Below are 20,606 nucleotides of genomic sequence, written 5' to 3'. Positions count from 1 at the left end.
GTTGTCAGTAATTTTCAACAAATAGGTAACTTCAGAAAACCATTTCATTAATATTTTAGGTATAGACTTTCTGTAATTATAGTGGCTCCAGCTTTGTGTCTGGAGCAGAGGAAGTCACATGGGCACAGAGCTCATGTCCAGGCTGTATGTACTAGTTCATCTGGATGAGTCATTAATTTATCATTAGGAGTGTGTGATTATTCTTAATCTAACCAACCTCATGCCCCCAAGTCATTCTAATCAGGATCTTCCTCTAGCCCAAGAGCTAGAACATTAATACATAGACTAGAAAGAGATCTCTAGGTCCCCAAAGGAAAAAAAAAATCATTAAAGTATAAAGTATTGAACAGCACCTTCTAAAAATTAAAAAAAATACTGGCAGATAAAATTATATTACCCAAGCACATGATATTTTGAAATACATATACATGGTGGGGTGACTGTACATCGCATTCCCTCACATGGTTATTATTTTTGTGGTGAGAACACTTCATAGCCACTCTTGGCATTTTCAAGAACACATTATTAATTATTGTTAACATGTTGTATAGTAGATTTCTTGAACTTATTCCTAACAAATTTTGTATCCTACGACCAACATCTCCCCAGTCCTCCCACCTCCAGCCACCTTTTGTAACCACTGTTCTACACTCAACTTGTAGGACAGCAACTTTGATTCTATGTATGATTGATCTCACAATATCTGTATGTGTGGTTTATTTTACTTCATGCCTTTCAGGTTCATCCATGTCACAAACGACAGATTTTTATCCTGAGTAGTCTTCTATTTTGTACGTATGCCTCCAACATTTTCTTCATGAATTCATCTACTGATGGACACTTTGGTTGTTAGCACTGTTCACCAGCCAGGATATTCTGCCATGAACATAGGAATGCAGGTGTCTCTTTGACATAACTAATTTCCTTTGGACCTATATCTAGAGGTGACATTGCTAGTTTGCACAGTAGTTCTACTATTTTTAGATAGAACTACTACTTTTCTGAAGAGCCTCTATTGATTTCCCTAATGACTTTATTAATTTACATTATCAATGATAGCAAGGGTATAGAGATAGGGGAAATCTTATATGCTATGTTTTCTATTAATTACCAGTCATTCTAACTTGGGTGAGATTGTATCTCATTTCAGTCTTGATTTGCATTTGCCTGACTAGTGATGCTGAGGGTTTTATCATCTACCTCTTGACCATTTGTGTCTCTTTGGAAAAACGTCAATTTGGGTTTCTGCCCATGTTTTAAAAATTGGCTTGTTTTCCTGCTGTGGAGTCGTTTGAATACTATAAAATTATTCATATATATAACTTTTTTTATACAGTGACTCTCAAAGGATTAAGACAGATCTATTACACCTTAAATTGTCAACACTTAGGCCCTACTACATGTTAGGACTATCCTAAGTGATGGGGAAACATTGTGACAAAGGCCTCTCAAGTCTTCTACCTACTAAGGGTACAAACATGTAGACAGACTACACACCTTAGTCGTGGAAGGAGAGAACGGTTGCTCTCCTTTCTTCATGCATATTGCTCTTATCATCAAAAGGATACTGTTTGGAGTGTTAGGGACCTTCTATTTGATGGCATTGTTTAAACAGTCACTGTAGGAAAGAATAAAGTTAAGTGAGGAATATTATTAATAATAATATAATTATTAAGGAAGTTTTATTTTCCTTAATTTCCACAAAGCACCTTCTGACAATTTCATTCTCCATATGTTGTCTTGATTTTCAAGGTGCTGCAGCTTGCTGTATCTCTTTACTCTGGAACTCTGTTCTTTAGACCACTGCCCTGTGCTGTCCCCCCCCCCCCCACTTCTTTGTCGTGTTGTTACAGTTTGGGACATTTTTTATTCTGTTCCATTTGTTATGAAGTCATTTCCTATTTGGGGATGGGAATATGTATGCCTTTGTGTGCAGAATACTTCAAGACTGAAACTAAGGGAGTTTCCTTTTTAGTTGTTTCGAGCTCCAAATCTTTTTTGTTTTTTTAAAAGTTGTTGATAGACCTCTATTTTACTTGTTTATATGCAGTGCTGAGAATCAAACCCAGTGCCTCACACATGCCAGGCAAGTGCCCTACTGCTGAGCCCCAGCCTGCTGGAGCTCCAAATCTCGCCCGCATCTTCTCCTGACCTGCAGCATCTTACACAGAGCTGTCACCAGAGATTTTGCATTGCAGGTTTCCAACATAGTTCTCTTTCTCTAAATCAGGCTTTCTCAACATCATTGACACTTGGGGCTGGAAAGTTCTTTGAGGCCCATGCTACACATTGCATGGTGTTTAGTAGCATCCTTGATGTCTGTGCACTAAATGCTAGTAGAAACTCCCCAGTTTTGAAAACTAAAAATGTTGGTACACGTTTTTACCGAATGTACCCTCTGGGGGAGCAAATTGCCCCTGGTTGAGAACTATTTCTATATATAATAGATATGTGAAAGTAAATTGACACATTATAAAATGTGTTGACAACCAAAGCCAAAACATTCATGATAATGACAGCAAATACGTATGGAGCACTTACACGAGCCAGGCACTGTTTTCTTATGATTTAAGATCATATGGTGACATATCAATTCCCCATATTGTATAGAGGAGGAAACTGAGGTACAGAGAGGTCACATAGCTTGTCCAGAGTCACACAGCTCATAAGTATCAGATAAAGAATTGAGGCGACATGACTCTATAGGCTATAATTGGAACTGTTTCTCTTTCAACAAAAAATTATTGAAATATATTGTCTGATAGATGCTTCATAGTTATGAAGTGAATGAATATCTACAACTTTTGGAAAACCTTAAATATTATAAATCAGAATTGAATAGGTTCTTTAGTTAAATGAAATGTGCTTTTGACTTCAAACAACTAAATATTGTGAGAACAAAATTGAGGATCTCAGCATCTGCAAGTCTATTCATAGGCAACCTTTAAAATCTCTTATCTAATCTGAGCTTCTATGTAATGCAGTTTTATAGTGTATCAGGACGAAGGCTGGCCAACTTCAGTGAAACATTGTTTTCCTCCTGCAATTAGACAAAGCATCTGTCCTTGCCCTATAATAGGGAAAAACAGAATTTGTCTCCCATCCTAAACTAGGTACATATTCTGATAGAGGTATGAGATACTGTTTGACCAAGCTTCAGGACTTATAAAAAATTAAACATCTTTAAGTACCAGGAAACCACTTTAAGCCAATCAATCTTCAGGCTTTCAGAGTTGGTTTCCTATAATAGATAAGAAGGCTGGGCTCCAAAACTTGCTTTAGGTGCATTACATCTGATTTATATCAAGTGAGAAGCCTGCATTTTATAGGACACTATAGTATTATGATTTTAATCAATGGAGTGTGTGTGTGTGTGTATATGCAGCATCTGATAGAGACATCATACATGTGTATGTATATATACATACACACACATGTTCAATAAGCAGCCCAGTGCATTTATCTTTCATTACTCTACACTATAGTAGAAAACAAAACTTTAGTAGAAAACAAAACTTATCTCGGGAAGCACTTTCAGTTTTTTAAAAAAAATTTTTCCTCGACTATTATGAAACATTGTGAACTTTTTCTGGAAATTTTAATTTTTTGGTAATTTTCTTCATTGCAGAGACCACAAATTAAATTCCAGGTGAACATCTTTTGTAATTTGTAATGTAACATAATAGTGAACATTTTTAAAGCATATTTCATTATTTCTACACGGAATAACATTTTATGTATTCCCATAAATTTGAGAAAAGCAAAAGTTTTCTGTTTTGCAAGTTGTTTTCTTCATTTACATATAGGATCCAAAACTGAGCAAGAACGAAGAGAGAAACTACTATGTCTTAAAGAAATTTGTACATCTTTAAAAGAATGGTCATAGTTTGAAGGGATAATGTTATGGATAGTGGTTAAAGATGCCATATTGAATTCATGTTTCAGTACAGAGGAGTTTGGAGAACCATCCAACATCTGCTCCTGGGATGTCCTGAGTCCCTAGGCTCTGACTCTTGCAAAAGCCACATATTTGTCTATGTGAAAAATTCATTTCCCCATCTCTTATTTCAAAGTCAGTAAGGTAAAAGTTGCCAAGTCATACTGACTCTTATCTATTCCCATTACCTTAAAAAAAAATCACTTTTTTTTTTTTTTTGCTTTACAATTCTTTATTACTGAGGCTTGCGGTGGCTAGTTCTTAGACATTTTTTTTCCCCTCTCTGTATTTCTGCAGTTTGCTGAGGTGCCTGGTGATTAAAGGATGCAACCTGGATAGCTCCCTTTTCTTTTAGGATTTAATTTTCACTTCTTCATTACAACTTTCAGAAGCTCTTCTTTTTCCACAAGATCTCATAATATCCCCCTTACAGAGGTTTTTAGAGGAATAAAATAGACTATGGCACACTTGTATAGAAACTTTTGAGAAAAAATTGATTTTTAATTCTTTCACCATTTGCTTGTTTATCTACAAGTTTTTCTTATTGAGTCACATTGCATAATTATAAACAGGAATTATATAAAGGAGTATGTGTAAAATTAGAATAAGTTTTTAAATTTCAAAAATTATTTACATTTGGCAATAGGATTGTTGGAATATCATTGTATTTTATGAAAAAGGACTGAGTTGTACACAGCTATTCTTAAAATTATGTAACCCTTTAATTTGGGTAGTTACTTAACTAATGAAACAATGGATATAAGTGGATGGTTCAAATCTCTGCATTTCCTTATAATTTTTGCTCTTTTCTAAAAACTATTCTACTCATTAGTCTTGCTTATAAGGTGGAGAAAGCTGAGTGGAAATAGACTAGATAGGATGAGATACATCTATGCCCACTGCATCATGTTAGCAATTAGTATCATTTTCTTATTTGAAAGGAAACTCATATGGATCTCATTAGAATTTAAAATAGTGATGCAATTTTCAAGGCTGTCTTGCTGTGAGGAAGATCTATTTTGCTACAGTACTCAAAGTGCATAGATCTTTTTGCTTTGAAAACACTAATCTTAAAATACTTCAGACTCCTACTTTGCTTTTATTTTACTGCTTGTATAATAGGGGAAAAAGGACAATATTCTTGCTAAATCTTTTAATGTGTTCTTCTGTAGGACAAAAGAATGGAAACTTTCAGAGTGCTAATTAAAATAATCTTACTAAAAATACCTATAACCAAAACATAATAACAAAATAGCAAAATGACAACTTAATTACAACAGTTTCATTCTGCCACTTCTGTTGAAAGTAATATTACAAATTACAATAATTTTACTCAGCAAGATAATAAATAATATATATTCTATTTGTTTAGATGCTCTTTTAAAATTTGGGCTTTAGTCTTCATTGACTCTGCAGGATACATTAATTATTTTAAGGGCAAAAATACAAGATTTACAAATTTTCAACTTTCATGGAAAGTCTTTCAGATACTTGGTAAGAGCCATAGAAGTACGCATATTTTCTGTGATGTGAAGGGATACTTTTATTTCTTGAACAAGAGTGCTTGTTTACAGCATTAGAATTCATGATTACTATCATGGGCACTTACCACATAGTAAATAATCTGTAATTTACATCCCATACAATCTTGGTGCAAAGCATTACTTTCTCTTATTATTTAGGGAGTTATCATCCCAGTATCTAAAATAGTTGTGCCATGCATCTGTATATAAAGTAGCTGACCAATATACAAACTTATGAAATTGGTGGGGGTCACTCAGGTATTCCTTTTGTAACTTTTAAATTTTGGAAATATCACTGAAAACAAGACCAAGAAAAACAAAATCCCTCAGAAAATAGGAAGCCCCTCAGATCATTTGGAATTGTTTTTCCAACTGATGACTAGAATTAGCTTCCCCACTTTTGAGCCCCAAAGTTTACAGAAATAACTCCAACAACTGACCTGCTGAGGTTTACAAAGCCGTCTTCAAGAAAACACCATGACTGATTGATTCCAATCCTGGCAAAGAGCTAAGCCTTCATTAGTATAGAAATGCCATTCAGATACAGTTTATTTGAAGGTCAAATATGATGGTTGGCCCAGAACACATTTTTCTTTGTGCCTAGGTTTTTAAAAAAGTTGCTTATGAATAAGAAATCAATAATCCTGGTTCCAAAGAGTATTTTTTCCTTTAAAAGAGTCAAACATTTTATTCTTCCACAAAAGTCTGGTCCATATATATTTCCTTCCTTTTTGAGATATAAGTTTCTTTTTATACTTTAGTTATATTATAAATACATAAGATTTACCTGTGTATCTGTTATTTTATATACTATCTGGGTAAATATTGTGCATTCTCTGTAGAGTATCTGAATGGTTATAGATGCAACCTTAGATTTCATGGGTTTGGCAATAAGTTCTCTCACAGTGGACAGGCATTAGGATTTAGCCTTTCTAAACATTAATGAATGAAAGTAGAATTCCTGAATGTTTTACTTAGTTGTTGAATCGAACACATAAGATCTGAGAGATGCATAAGCCATGGAAAGAACCAAACCCAGATGATAGATCTCCTTATTTGTAAAAGTATACAGTTTGCAGTACTCATTAATCATCACAGAAATATTTAGAAGTTTAGTGTAAGAATTATATTGAAAACTGTTGGATATAATTCTTTTGATAGAAATAGATTACACACTTACATATGAAATACTATCAACAATATTCATATCAGTGTTGAAATCATCATTATTACCCAAATGTAAGTTTATAATTATTCCTGTTATATGTGAAGAATAGAATGTGCATGACTTATTTGGTAGGAACTAGGGCTGAATTCATATTCAGAAAAGAATTTGAGTAGTAACTGCTAGACACTAATTCCCTTTTTTAAAAAAACTTCATTTAAGACCATTATTCATTTTTGTTGTTCAGCATCCAAAAATTCAAAACAAGTGAAAATGAGGCCAGCAGCATTTAGAAGCACATACTAACTTCCAAAAAAATGAATGAAAATATTATTTAGTTTCCCCAAATTAACCGACATTTAGCTACTAGCATTTTTGAAATAGCCTGTGAATTTTCCATAATATTTTTTTCCTTGTTCTTTGGGACAGTGTTCTTTGTCAATAGTTGGTGAAAATTGGTAGTGCAAGGAAACCATGTTCAAATAAATTTATTTTGCTTCTGATTATTTTCATAGGATTATACCATTTGACCATGGGGAAAAAAGCTGAAATTTAGAAAACATTTTGCTTTTTTTTTTTTTTTTTTACAGTTGTGTGATCTCTAGTTTCAATAAACAGACATTTGGGAATTAAGTGATTAATAGAATTTTTAATAATCATGTAGATTCTCTATGTAAAATAGTTACTTTAATGCAGTGGAGGTTTCTTAGTTGATTACATCCTCTTCGGTGTGCAGCAATTTTGTCAAAACTTTGATTAGTGTCAGATTTTCTGCATATTATTGAAATTATTCCCACCTTGAGTTTCTGAACAAAAGGGCATTCAGCTTCCAATTATTAAGAGGGGAAAAAAAGTAACTTCTATGAAGTTCTGCAATTTAGATACCTGGAAGACATATGGTAATTCTGATTCTCACAGGTAAAACCCATGCAATAATGTTTAAAGGGCTTCAAGATTTTTCTGCCATTTTACCTTTACCATGTACTCTTTTTGAAAACTTGAGAATGGAATTATACTTTTGCCAAACATGTAGAAGAAATCGATCTAAGCTGTAATACAACAGACTTCAGACTGCCGATGTTTGTGTTTCCCTAGCTGAAGGTGCATGTCACAGCTTGCCATCGTGGTCATTGTGGTTCATTTCATTAAGCATCTTGTTCTATCTGCTTTTTTTGAGACTTGGGAAACAGTATTTTTCTGAGTGATTGTACCGTATTGTTCCAAATATAAGGCCACCCAGAATAGAAGGCAACCTCCAACTAGAAACAGCTCAAATATGGAGAAAGGCTGGGGGCCCAGAGCCCGGCGGGTCTTGCAGTGGTGGCAAGGGTGCGGAGGAATAGGACGATGCCTGCCCACTCTCCCGGTGAGTGAAGATGAGTCAGCTGGCTGCATTTGCTTGTGCGTAACCAGATGGCTCTGCTGTTTGAAGAAAAGTTATCCATGGGGATAGAGAATGAATCCAAACACATGGGAGAAGGTGGCTGTGTGTCTAAAACCGGGAGGGAGGATGGGAATTGTCTTTCGTTTCCTAAAACAGTTGTTACCAGTGTTCTTCCTGAACCTGGAGACTAAAGTTGAGCAACCCCTAAGGAGAACAACAAAGTTACCCTGCACCTTTTATGAAGAGAAATGAGAAAGATCCGGGGCTGTGAGAATGAGTGAACACCACCAGGCGTGTCTCATCTGCTCTGGAAATTATTCCTTGTCCTTTGCCATTGACTACTGGCTAAGAGGGATGTGCAGTGTGTATTCCTGTGGAGCTTGAAAAACAAGCAACTCACGCTGGGAATCACATTTCCAATTTGAAGATTTTCCACTTTTTAAATCTCCCGTCTGCTGAACCAGGCATGTACAATTTAAATAATTTCACTGAAATAAGCTCCAAGAGAATATTTAACATCATTTGGTGTACCGGCATTTCATTTAGTAGCATACTTAGAGAAAATAAATTGGAAAAAAAAATGTTAGCTGAGTGTACGTACTGATTGAACCTCAGTAATTCTCCGAGGATTGGCTTTACTCTGTTAAGCACACAGAAAGCTAACCTTTTTATTTTACAGTACAAAATAAAGGTAGAGTGACGGGCTTGACTATGTTATAACCTAGAAAACTATTTAGTACCCATTGGTACTAAATTTTACCAGATGGTTTATTGCTTTCTGGTATCACAAGCATAACACAAAATATAAACCTTGATTACTAGTTCATGACTCTCAAAGCTAATTTGAGGTAAACTTAAAATTTTGAAAGATGTTGTCCCCTACTAAATAACCCTCACATCTTTGAAAGATTCTACTATAGCGTTCGATAGCCCTACCCCCTTTAATAAAAATGTTCATTTGGTTGTCTCTGAAGAGATATGACCAAACAAGCACTCCCCTTATTTTGAAACAAAGCTAACTGGCCCGGATAACTTGCTATTAGGATGCTATTAACATTGATTTTGAAAGATAAAGGCCCATACCCAAACAAGATCATGCTAGAATTGACATGCCTACCTTTTTGCCAAATCTGGGAAGAAAGCCTTTGAAAAAGACTGGGCAGAGAGTGTTTGAAAGCAAGAATTGGAAAAAGGATAGCCCAGAGTTAGAAATCAGGTTACGCATCACAAGACAACCAGATTAGCAGAGGAAAAAATGGCACTGTGAAGTGAAGTGAACTCTGTATAATTTCCAGGAGTCTTTTCTGAAGAGTTCTGCAGGGTTGTACCACTAGGGGGAAGCAAACACAACGCCCGAGGACATGGGTTATTCAGGGAGGAGGAGTTTCCTTCGTACTCCAGTTTTGGAATTATTTGCTCTTGACAGAGAAGTTGTCCTAAAATTTGGTGGTGGAGGTAGCGGGAGGGTATGTCTCTTAACTAACCATTTTTAAACTTCAAATAGTTTCCCTTCTATGATGTGTATCAGGAATTATTATGTCTTATTTGATTTGAGTTACACAATACAGGAAAAAAAATTTTATGATTTCACTTTCCATTGGCCTTTTATAATTGACCTGTTTCATCAACTGCTTTCAGTTGAAGTTAGTAGCAAGAGAAGACAGAAGCTGGAGAAGTGACCTAAGTGTCATATTTTACTGCTTCCTCTACTTGTTGGCTCGTGGGGGTGGAGGAAGACCTGCCTAGATTGCCCAAGTCTCAGGGAACTGAACATGGCCCTAGAAGGCTTGCAAGTAGGCAAAGGGATCCTTCAGGGACATAGGAAGACATGATGGTACCAAGGAGAGAAAATATTCCAAATTGCACAAATAGTAATCGTAAAAATCACTGGGGGTTGCTCATTTCTCTGTAAATAGCATTGGATGCATACAGCACACACCTTCTAGTGGTTGCTTTGCACACATTTCCCATACCTAAAATGTACCCCCAAAAGCTTACCTAGAGATGTTGCAATTTAACATCCCAAACCACCTTTCCTTCATGAATTCATATGTTACACCTTCAGTGATTCCTATTGAGGGGACTAGGTTGATAACAAATGTATACATTTTGCCATGTCTAACAGATTAATCACTGTTAGACATGGCAAAATGTATACATTTGTTTAAAAACACGTTTGGAAAATCCCCAAATTTCCATTCCTGCTCATTCATATATATATGTATATATTTTTTGAGAGTAGGTAACTGTTTCTCTCTGTTCCTTTACTGATCCATTACTCTTTCTGCAAGCAATCTTTAATAAAAGGGCTGACCTCTGGGAGAGATTCCCAGTTCATGTACAGATAGATGACTGTGGCTCACACAGGTCTAAATAATCACGTTCACTTCTTATTTCTCACCATTTGAGTTGAATCAGTAAACTATTTAATTTGAATCTATTTTGGTTTACATTTTTTAAAAAAGTATAAAAAATGAGAGAAAAATTCCTTGAAGAAAATGTTGAATTTGCTCCAGTCTTTTTCAAAAATGCTCTGCTACAGGTCTTCCCTCAAAGGGCAGTTTAGAAGAGACAGTTTCTTCAGTCCAAAAATGTGATGAGTCTGTATCTACTGAGACACATGGAAAGTAGCATTTAACCTGCTGAATTAGCACATTGAACTTAGCCATGGAGTAATTCATGAATTCCCCTGCTTTTGAGAATCTTTAAGATTCAAATGTTATTCTAGAAATTTTTCTAATGGCCTTTCCTTGGGGGACATTGCTTTCTTTGATAAATCAGAGATGACATCTGGACCTGTTGGATGTCGTTTAGTTTTCTTGCAGGTCAAACAGCAAGTAAACTCAAATTAGCAGGTTGATAGCATCTTAGGATAGCATAGGAAAAAAGTGGCTAATTCTCATTTGGCAGTGAGATTGCATATTGAATGACATCTATGTAGTTATAAACGACTTTTGTTTTAATAACAAAGTTGTTGATTTTCTACTAAGGGTTCTTTTAGGTTGTCATCAGGGGCTGATGGGAGTAACAGTTCACCCAACTCTCCAGCTAGCTTCAGTGGACATACCACACCTTCTCAGCAGCCTGAACCTGTGGTACATTCTCTTAAGGTAACCAACTGTGTGCAACCATTTATCCAGAACCTCAGTTGTGTCGTGGCTTGTTTGCTGTATTCTGGTTTTCCTCACAGTCTTGCTTTAACCATAGATACTTTATTTTTTTGATCCCTTATGCTATGACTTTTATAATCTTCATCTTTGAAGTATGATTTTTAATTTTTTTAAACTAACAATGGGTTTGAGTACTTGTGGTTGAATCTCTATTTTTATCATTTTGTTTTGAGTAATGTGATTCATACCTATATGCATTGAAGTTGAAGTCTATGCATGCATATCCATATGTGTGAAATATTGTTATAGGTATGTGTGCAATGTTTGTAGCATGGATGTCTTCAGAAGTAGGGAGTTAATAGTTGGTCAGAATGAGGAAGGGACTCTATTTCACCTTATGCATTGAAGTACATTGTTCAACTTATAGTACAGAAATAACAGCCTACTCTTCTGTGTAGAAATTAGGTCTTCAAACTCCAGTTAATGCTGTATTAAAGAGCATTAAAAAAAGTTGTATGGTCTTATGTAAAGCTAATTTATTTTTTACTTTTACTTCAGATTCTGTGATGACTTCAAAAAATTTTGGGTAAAACGTATCTTTTTTTAACCAATAATGAGTTTTCTAATAAGTAAAATTGATCAACATAAACTAATAGGTAATGAAAATCTTAATTTCAAGGAATTGCTTCAATTTATCAGTTCCATAGTATGAAATCAAATGTATCTATAATTCCTAACAGGTATCCTTCATTTAGGTAGAATGCTTTAGTTGTGTTTTGTTACATATATTTTATAATTTTTCTGAAAATTGAAACAATTTTGGAATGATTAATCCTAAGACTGAAGGTGCCCTCTTTTGGAGTGTGGCACCCAGTTTTGTAGCATTGTAGTGCCTAGACAAACTCCAAAAGCAGCACCTCGCCCTCTTAATCCAACTGTCTCAATCTGTTGCCTTGTTAAAGGGCAAGGGCTCTTTGAATCTATCTGATCAGCATAGTGGGTCACGTTAAAGTCTTCTAATTTTTCAATGCAGCTTCAAAGGAAAGGGAGGGCAAAGAAGGGCTTCTCAATTTTCTGATTTTCATGTCAAATTTTATCTCAAGAGAAGGAGATATTATGTATTAATTGGAGCACTTAAGTGTCCTTGGTTGGCAGATGGGTGATACTGAGCAACTGAAGCATCTTTATTGGATAACTAGAGGCCCCTGAATACGAGATGTTTGGTTCTGAGTTAACTGTATTGAAAAAGAATACAGTTAAGATGCATTTTCAAAAGACAATGTCTGCATTGTTAAGAAGGTCTCTATTAAAAATTTGATATTATGAAGTTTGTGTTCTAAAGGAATTATTAGAACAATGGCTCACTTTCTGATGTATTCCAAGGAAAACTCTGGGTGTAATAAATCACGATCATGTTTTGTAGGGGGAGTGTTGTAAATTGGTATGAGAAATTAGCCCATTTGTAATAAGACCATATTTCTATGGCTTTCAAATCCATGATTGGCCTTCACTTCATTTAGTAGAAATTAACTGATTTGAAGTACATTTTTTGTGAGGTGTATTACAAATCAAATTCGTAGGCAAATGAGCTGCTTGTTCAAGGTGATTTTAAAGTTTTATATGAATATTCACTGAGCAAAGTCAATAATTTCCCTTAGGTATGTAAAGAATGTAATTTAAGAAGAAGCAAGCATCAGGACTTTATGGAAATGGTATCTATATAGTAATGGCTAGGATTTTTTTAATTAACAAGATGGCAGTTTAATCCTGTAAATACATCCAATTCATAAACTCTCTAATTAGTCTCAATATGGATGAACTTGACATAAAGGTCCCTACTGTTCATTGTTGCAAATTCTCAGGAGGCAGTTTTAGATGTGGCCATCAGTATGGACCATGAAGACAATAGAACCAGCTAGGTTAGCAGGAGCCTTTGGGAAAGTCATTAGCTCTGATTTAAAAGTCGATTGATAGGGAGAAGAACGACCAGAAGCACTCAAAGTTTTCTCTCCTTTTGGATTATAGAAAGTATCCATGTGAAAATTTTAGAATTATTAAATGAACATTGTTTTAAAACAAATTTAGGAGTAGAAAGATAGGCCTGTAAAATTGTTTAAAAATGCTTCATCCCCAGACATTTCACTCTAATGAAAAATATTTTCATCCTAAGAACCTAGTGTTTTTCTTTGTTACCAAAGAGGCATTTCCACTTTCTCTTAGGTACTTAGGGAATATGTTCAGGCAAGAACTGCGGGCACTAGTTATTATATGCATATTCTTTTTTAGTTATCTTTTCTATATGCCATGTCTACATATCATTTGGACTGTTTGGCATATAATTACATTACTCACAACCACAATGGACCAAGAGGTATTGACTGTCTCCAAATAGTACACATTATTAGGTTATCTTAATGACCGAATTAAATGCACCAAATTGATTTAGACTTTAATGAATTCAGTTGACTATTAATGACCATTTGAAAATCAAGTTGATTTTATTCTAGATAGATTTTGTCGCATAGTATTCCGCTCTGATATGCAAACAGGGAAAACTAAAGGATTTTTACAAAATGGAGCTCTTTCATGGTTTTATCACAACTAACAATTTCCCATGTGAAATTTGCTTTTCTTTTTCAACAAATCCAGGTCTTGGATGTTCAGGAAACTATAGATCGTCAACAGGGTAAAGAGTATGAACATGACCTTAGTGAGACAGAAAAAGCTATAGTCAGAGAAATGTGCAATGTAAGTTTAATGTGCTTTATTGTGTATTCTGTGTTGAAAGCCTCATCATAGCTTAGTTATTGCTTTATGACCACTTTAAAGGTGCTGACCAAATGTCTTCACATTTTTATAATACAATTGCCTTTTTTATCTTCAATGTTTTATTGCAGGTTTATTAAAAATATTCCATCAGAGGGCTGGGGATGTAGCTCAGTGATAGAGCTCTGCCTAGCATGTGCACAGCCCTGGGTTCAATCCCCAGCACTGCAAAAAAACCAATCAGAAATGATCTGCCAATTCTGTATTCCAGAATGATCTATGAACATTTTCTAAATATTTGTTGCCTAAGTGGATTGTCACTTAAGATATTCTTTAAAGATCAGTGTTTAAAAATAGATAAGACATAACCTTCAGCTTTATTTGTATCTATTCTTGAAAATAATGAACTTTTTGGTAATGCTTGCTTAGTTCTTCATGTCATGAAAAATATTGTCTTTATCTTTCACTAGTTGCCATGAACTCAGGGTATAGAAAGGTGAGACAGAAGAATGGGGAAGGTGATCCATACGTCGAGAGAGCACACAGAAAGCTATTTTCATAAAGTATATCCATTGTAATTATTAACGTGGATTTTAATTGCTGACTAAATTTTTAAGAACACAATTTGTGAAACTTTAAAGAGCTAATTGAGATCTGATAGAGGAAGCCATTTGTTAAATTCAAGAAATCATGGTTAAGCACTGATCATATATTAAGCAACTAGTTGTAATTGGCTTTATAGTATACTTTTATCTTTCTCTTCTCCATTAGGATAGCAAACTTTTTTAGACCTGAAGCTAAAGGGTATTTCTGTTAGAACCAGATATTCTCAAACCTTTATTGACCTCCTTGAGATGTTTCTGGAATCCAGTAAATGTTAACACAGGTCCCATGGGCATTTTATATGTGCTGTGGTGAGATTTTTTAGCTCCTGCTTGCTGGTGTTGTGGCTGCTTTTTATTTTGCAACCTTTTCCAAGTTGTGTATATTTTTTTTCTTGCATATCTGTTGTCTATTTTAAAAATATAATTAGTTATAGATGCCATAATTTCCTAAACACCCATTTTTCACCTTCTGTAGTTTTAACTTGAATATTTTCCTTAGATAAAACATTGAGCTACATGCCTAAGAGTGCCTGTTACTTCTCATCTATTGACTGTGTAATGAGCAATAAATTTCAGACAATATGAATTATAGAACTAGAAGGAACCTCAGTCATCCTCTTGTGATCTGCAAAGAGTATGGAGCTCTGGGGTAATCAGATAAAGATGGAGTTTCATCTAATCACCTCTATTCACAGGTGATTCGGATAAGAACTCCAACTTTCACATTTTATGTTTGAATGAACCAAGATCCATACACGAGATCTTGAATAATGAAGTCGGGAGTAGGCCCAGATATCTCCTAAGGACTAGGTCTTTCCCAAGTTCAGAAATCATGGAATTTCCTAAAGAACAAAAAGCACTAATATCTCAGTGCCAGGATTGTTTCTTGTACTCCCTTATAAAGGATTTCTGGACATGAGAAAATTAATATTTTTTGTCTGAGAAGAAAGCAACCACTGCATTGGTCTTGAAGAGCTTTGTGTTGATATTTTTGTTTGCCTGTATTTCCATAAATGCTTCAAATAGCATCATACAGTGCCAATGTTTTTCACTATGTAAGGTCCGTAAAAAAAAAAAAAAAATCAAAAACTTACACTAAAGAACGTTTAACATAAACAAGGAAGGTATCTTTTGTAACTGTCCACTTTTCTCTTTGATTCCTAGAACTTGAGGGGAAAAAAAATACAATCCTAACCCTATATGATTCTTAACACTTCTTGTCTTTTAAATCATTTTCAAATATGAGTGCTTAACTTAAAATATTTGTCACCATTATACCCATATACCAAGATGCAAAACACAGTAAATACTGAAGAGAAAAACGCAGATTACAGGGAAGGTTCATAGATAATTTCTCGACCTAGTAAGGATTATGAGGCCTTGGGCTCATAATGCTATGCTTTTATAATAACACGAAAACCAGTTTTGCATAAGGTCAGTTGTAAGACTGACGGAAAAGTTAGGATAAGAGGCTTTGCCATTATTTCTGATATTCTTCCTGGAGATAAATCATTGCCTTCTGTGTAGTGGAATAATGATGTGGGTTAGTAAGCATTTACTTGGTTATTCTCTTCCCAGAGAAAATGTTTGTAGTAATGCTTTCGTTTTATTTGTCTGTTTAGCTTTTGTAAACTCACTGATGAAATACTTGACCAGGGATTTCAGTCATGCTCTCAAATGCACACCCACTAATTTATTTTTTTCAGTTACCCAGTCCCTACTCCTGTGTCCCCCTTAGGATCATTGGTTTAATTCAGACTTCTGCCACTGTTTCCTTTCTCTACATCCTGTTTGGGTGAAGGCCCATTGTGCTTCATATTTGGACAATTTATGAGGAGTTGCACTTGAGAACGGCCAGCTGATGCTTTGCGTCTCTGATCCTTGTAAGGCCTTAAAGTTCCAATCCACACATTCTGGGAAGTAGACTTACACTGAGGGGCTAAAAAGGCAAAGTTCATAGTATCTTTTGGCTTGCTTCCCATTGCGCTACAATTCCTTTCCTAATATTCAAGGACCATAGCTGTAATTCCCCTCGAGTACAACAGGGCATTGCTGACAATAGTGGTATCTGCTGAAACACATACTAATAGTTCCATTGGCCTAGAAATGAAGATAGACCTTTGTTCTTAGTAATAAGTGAATGGTATTGTGTTTCCCTGGAACATTCACCTACTTATAAAGCAATAGCATAATAAAAAACAGTCTGAGTAACTAATGAAGAAACCAGTTTTTTGTTCCTGTGGGAACATTGTCAATTTTTGTGGAATTAATCTGACATAATCCTCATAGTGAAAAACTCTTGGAAGGTTTTGGCTGTTGTGTGTGCATGCATGTGGGTCAGGATTACTCCAATTTATATAATGACAGTATACTGCTGACTTGCTTTTGTTTTTCTTTTACTTTTTTTTTTTTTTTTGGTACTGGGCATTGAACTCGGGGCCACTTGAGACAGGATCTCACCGCGTTGCTTAGTGCCTCACCATTGCTGAGGCTGGCTTTGAACTCATGATCCCACCCCCACCCCTGGTCTCAGCCTCCGAGATGCTGGAATTACAGGCTTGCTCCACCGCGTCTGGCTATACTTATTTTTGATCTCACTTTTGCAAACATCCCTCTAATGTGTCCCGATTTTTAACTGTCTTTCAAAGATCTGTTCCCTATGTTTGGATGTTTTGTTTTTAGCAATCTGAAAGAATTATTTAGTAGCTAAGATTTGTGACCACCAAGGCTCCTGCTTGGAGAGGTCCACCGACATTGACTAAGACCAGCTCAAGAACAAAAGCTCCTTCATTTTCCTAAGTGAATTAGACACTTCATGTATGCTTTACGATGATCTGGCTATGCATCCGAATCACTTGGGGAGCTTTAAAAAGCAAAACAGATGCCAGTGTTCACCTCCAGTGAGGTGAGAATTTCTGAAGGTGGGAGTTACTGTTGAAGAGTTCCCTAAGAGCTTAGCATACAGCCAGAGATAATTTTCACATTTTTCCTTCCCTGTTCACATACCTTTTGGTTCTTTCTCTTGTCTAAAGGCTCTGGCTGGAACTTTCAGTCCAGTATTGAGTAAATGGGCACCGTGTTCTTTAATTTTGACTGTGGTTGCTAGCAAGGTAGAACAGTCCTTGTGCTTCAGAAGCTCATCACATCTTGTGTTTGAACTCATTCGTGTGAATATTTTGTCTCTTGTCTCCACATCCATCTTTGCCCACCCCCCCTCAAAGTCCCACCTTGAGACCTACAAATCCCTGTGAAAGGACAAGGAAGACGCTTACTCTCTACCTTTCTTTTTTAAGGTTGTGTGGAGGAAACTTGGAGATGCTGCAGGTTCGTGTCCTGGAATTAGGCAACATTTATCAGGAAACCAGTACAAAGGACCCATGTGAGAAGCCAGCCCTCTTTTTTTTCAAACCTGAGATCACCACTGCCAGACAGAGATGAAGAGAAGAGTGGATTTCCACAAACCTGGACTCATGGAATAATATGGAGTGATTGTACATTGCACATATCTCCCCTCCGAAACCCTCAGTACCACACTTCCCCCATCAAGCTGATATTCTGTGTCTCACTTTAGTGTTCATGACAAACAAGTTAGCTTTGGGAAAAAAAGAGTCGCCATTTTGGTACCAATATTTTCATTAGAACAAAAGCATTTTTAACTCCCCAGTACTGAGAATGAAATTGGGAAAACTGCATGGTTGGAAAGAGTTGACTCATAGCATACAATGGTGGGAACTTTCTACCAAGCTGTATTGGAGAGGTTTGCCAGCTACCCAAAGTTGAGAGTTGGGCACCTTCTTATACTTCCCTTGAGAAAAGTTCCTGATGCATCCTTTATTTGGATGCAAATAGATTTGATCTCTGGGGTTTTATTTTGATTTGAGGTGCTACGAAGACCACATCATTTCTCTTAGCCAGCTAGAAGGGTAGCAAGAGTTTGTAGAGTGCCTATCATAGTACCACTTATTCTGATTGATCAAAAAAAACCTTTTAATCTTGATGAGTTGCTCATAAAAGCACATTCTGGGGACAGACCAACCTCTCTATTGATTCAGTATATCAATTTCAACTAAACATAAATTTTTCTAAGTGTTTCGAGCTGTGAGATGTCAATTTCTACAATTTAGTTTCTAGACATGCTGTATATTTAATAAACTTTATGTAAACTTTACAATATTGCACTGCATTTATGAAAAAAGCTTTCTTTGCCTACCGCAGCTATCTAGCATTTTCTGAAACTAACGCATGTCCTTCATTATTAAGGCTAAAAGCTCTTGTTCAGATTGCTTGAGGTTTGAAACAGAGGTGTGTTAGCTTTGCTTAGTTTATTTCCTATTTTTGGTATATATACATATAATATTAGAATGTGTGTATTGGAAATGCTACGATAGGTATTTGTGTTTATCTAAATGCAATGATAGTTTCTTGTATGAATGTGCAAGAGGCCTGTGACAGAATGCTACGTTTTTACTGTAGTTCAAGATTACAACAGTAGGGATGCAACAATTTTTAGGCATCTTCTAAATTATTCAGATTTGGTTCGCAGCAAATATTCATTGTTTTAAAGTGGGCCCATTACACAGTGTATTAATGCTCAATGGTGAGAGATTTCATTATACTTTAAGAAAGAGCTGTTTTTCATCATTACCCTATTTTCAGAAAATAATTTATTATAGAATTATTTCTATCACAATTGGGTTAGTTTAAGCTGCTTTCTTTTAAAATGTATTTTTAAGTATTACTGTATTAAATTGGTTGCTATATTTACACCTTATCTCATAGAAGTGCTTTTATCCTTAAATTGTTGTATTCCTACACTCGAAAATGTTTAAAACAAGTTTTTGTGCCTGCAGCTGAACCTGCAGAAGCTAATACAAGGGACACTGGTCTTTTGCAAAATACTTGTGTAAATTTTGATACTGTATTAAAACTATTTTTTTAAAGTACCACATAAAATTGAGTATTAAGTATGTGTTCATCTTAGCAATGGTAATAAATTATTTAATCTCAGTGTTTGTCTTACTCAAAATGTTGTTCCTTGAGTAGATGTCTGTTAATTATCTGTATTATCACCATCCCACGGGAGTGTTAAGATAATTATCCTAAATATAAAACAAAAATTTTTAAAATGTGCTTATAATGAGGTATTTAATATTCAGAGATTTCTTAATTTGCACCATTCACTATCATAATGTAGTTAAAATTTTAGAATAATCTTTAGAGATTTAAAATTAGTTTGTGATAAAGCTGTCTTTTAATCCAGAAGGATTAAAATTTAATTTAGTTACCAAATTATTAGAACATTAGTCATTCCCTTCTAGTATATTGCCTAAAGAAACAGTAAAACTAAGAAGCATACACATGACCTATACATAAATAGGGGAATACACATACTACTTGGAAATCAGAAATAACATGGTGGAATAAGACTCCCTACACTGAACATTAGCCCCAACTTTAAATGACATAGTATATCAATCAAAATGAGTGGCACTCTTATGTGATCATTTTACAAGTTTATGATCTGATCTTCCCTGGGACAAAGGTTAATTTCCATATCACGGCAGAATATTTTTGTCAGTCTCTCAGCTTTCAGACTGGTAATCAATCTAGCTTTTAATGAATGCCTTTCACATTTTTAGCACATGCTTAAGGCACTGTAGAAAATGCAGATTTTCTTATGTGACACTCAGTAAAATACTGACAGTTTAATTGGGATGATTGTTCCTTAGTTCAATGAACACTTAATGAATGCCTACCACTGCCATATGTGTAAATACAGCTTTGGTCCCCGATTCATGGTGCTGGTTGCTTAATACACACATGAAGAATACTATCTTAGATCTAGTGAAAGCTTCCTTGAAATCCAGGTACGATTGCTTCAAACATTCATTTTCTTGATCTGAGGAAGCAGTAAACCTAATTATTTCCCCTAATTACCAGAATTTGCACTCTGCCATAAGCTTCCTCCTCCCTCTACCTCAGGGACCAACTCTTTTTTTCCATGAGAAACTTTGGTAGCCATTCCTGGAAAGATCGGCCTGCTTTATTCTGGCTTGTCAAGGTGAATTCCTAGCAGGCTCAAGGCACCTCTGAGGAATGCATGTGTTGGCTACTAA

The 20,606-nt window shown here is 35.4% G+C and overlaps 1 protein-coding gene across 3 annotated transcripts in view; it reads left to right on the top strand.

Moving 5' to 3' along the window:
• Positions 1-19,491, top strand: part of CCDC85A (coiled-coil domain containing 85A) — a 184,787-nt gene extending 165,296 nt beyond the window's left edge. For 2 of the 3 annotated variants that reach the window (XM_081264729.1, XM_081264731.1), the window contains one exon: positions 17,784-19,491. In XM_081264729.1, coding sequence (XP_081120855.1) covers positions 17,784-17,833 — 50 coding nt within the window. In that variant the 3' untranslated portion in view covers positions 17,834-19,491. The remainder of the gene's footprint in view (positions 1-17,783) is intronic. The other variant, XM_081264728.1, reaches the window with a different exon arrangement.
• Positions 19,492-20,606: the final 1,115 nt, after the last annotated feature.

This window comes from Spermophilus citellus (assembly GCF_964194105.1).
Source record: "Spermophilus citellus genome assembly, chromosome: 13".
NCBI lineage: Eukaryota > Metazoa > Chordata > Mammalia > Rodentia > Sciuridae > Spermophilus > Spermophilus citellus.
Note: the sequence above shows the minus strand (reverse complement) of the source record. Positions and strands in the feature narration are given on the sequence as shown.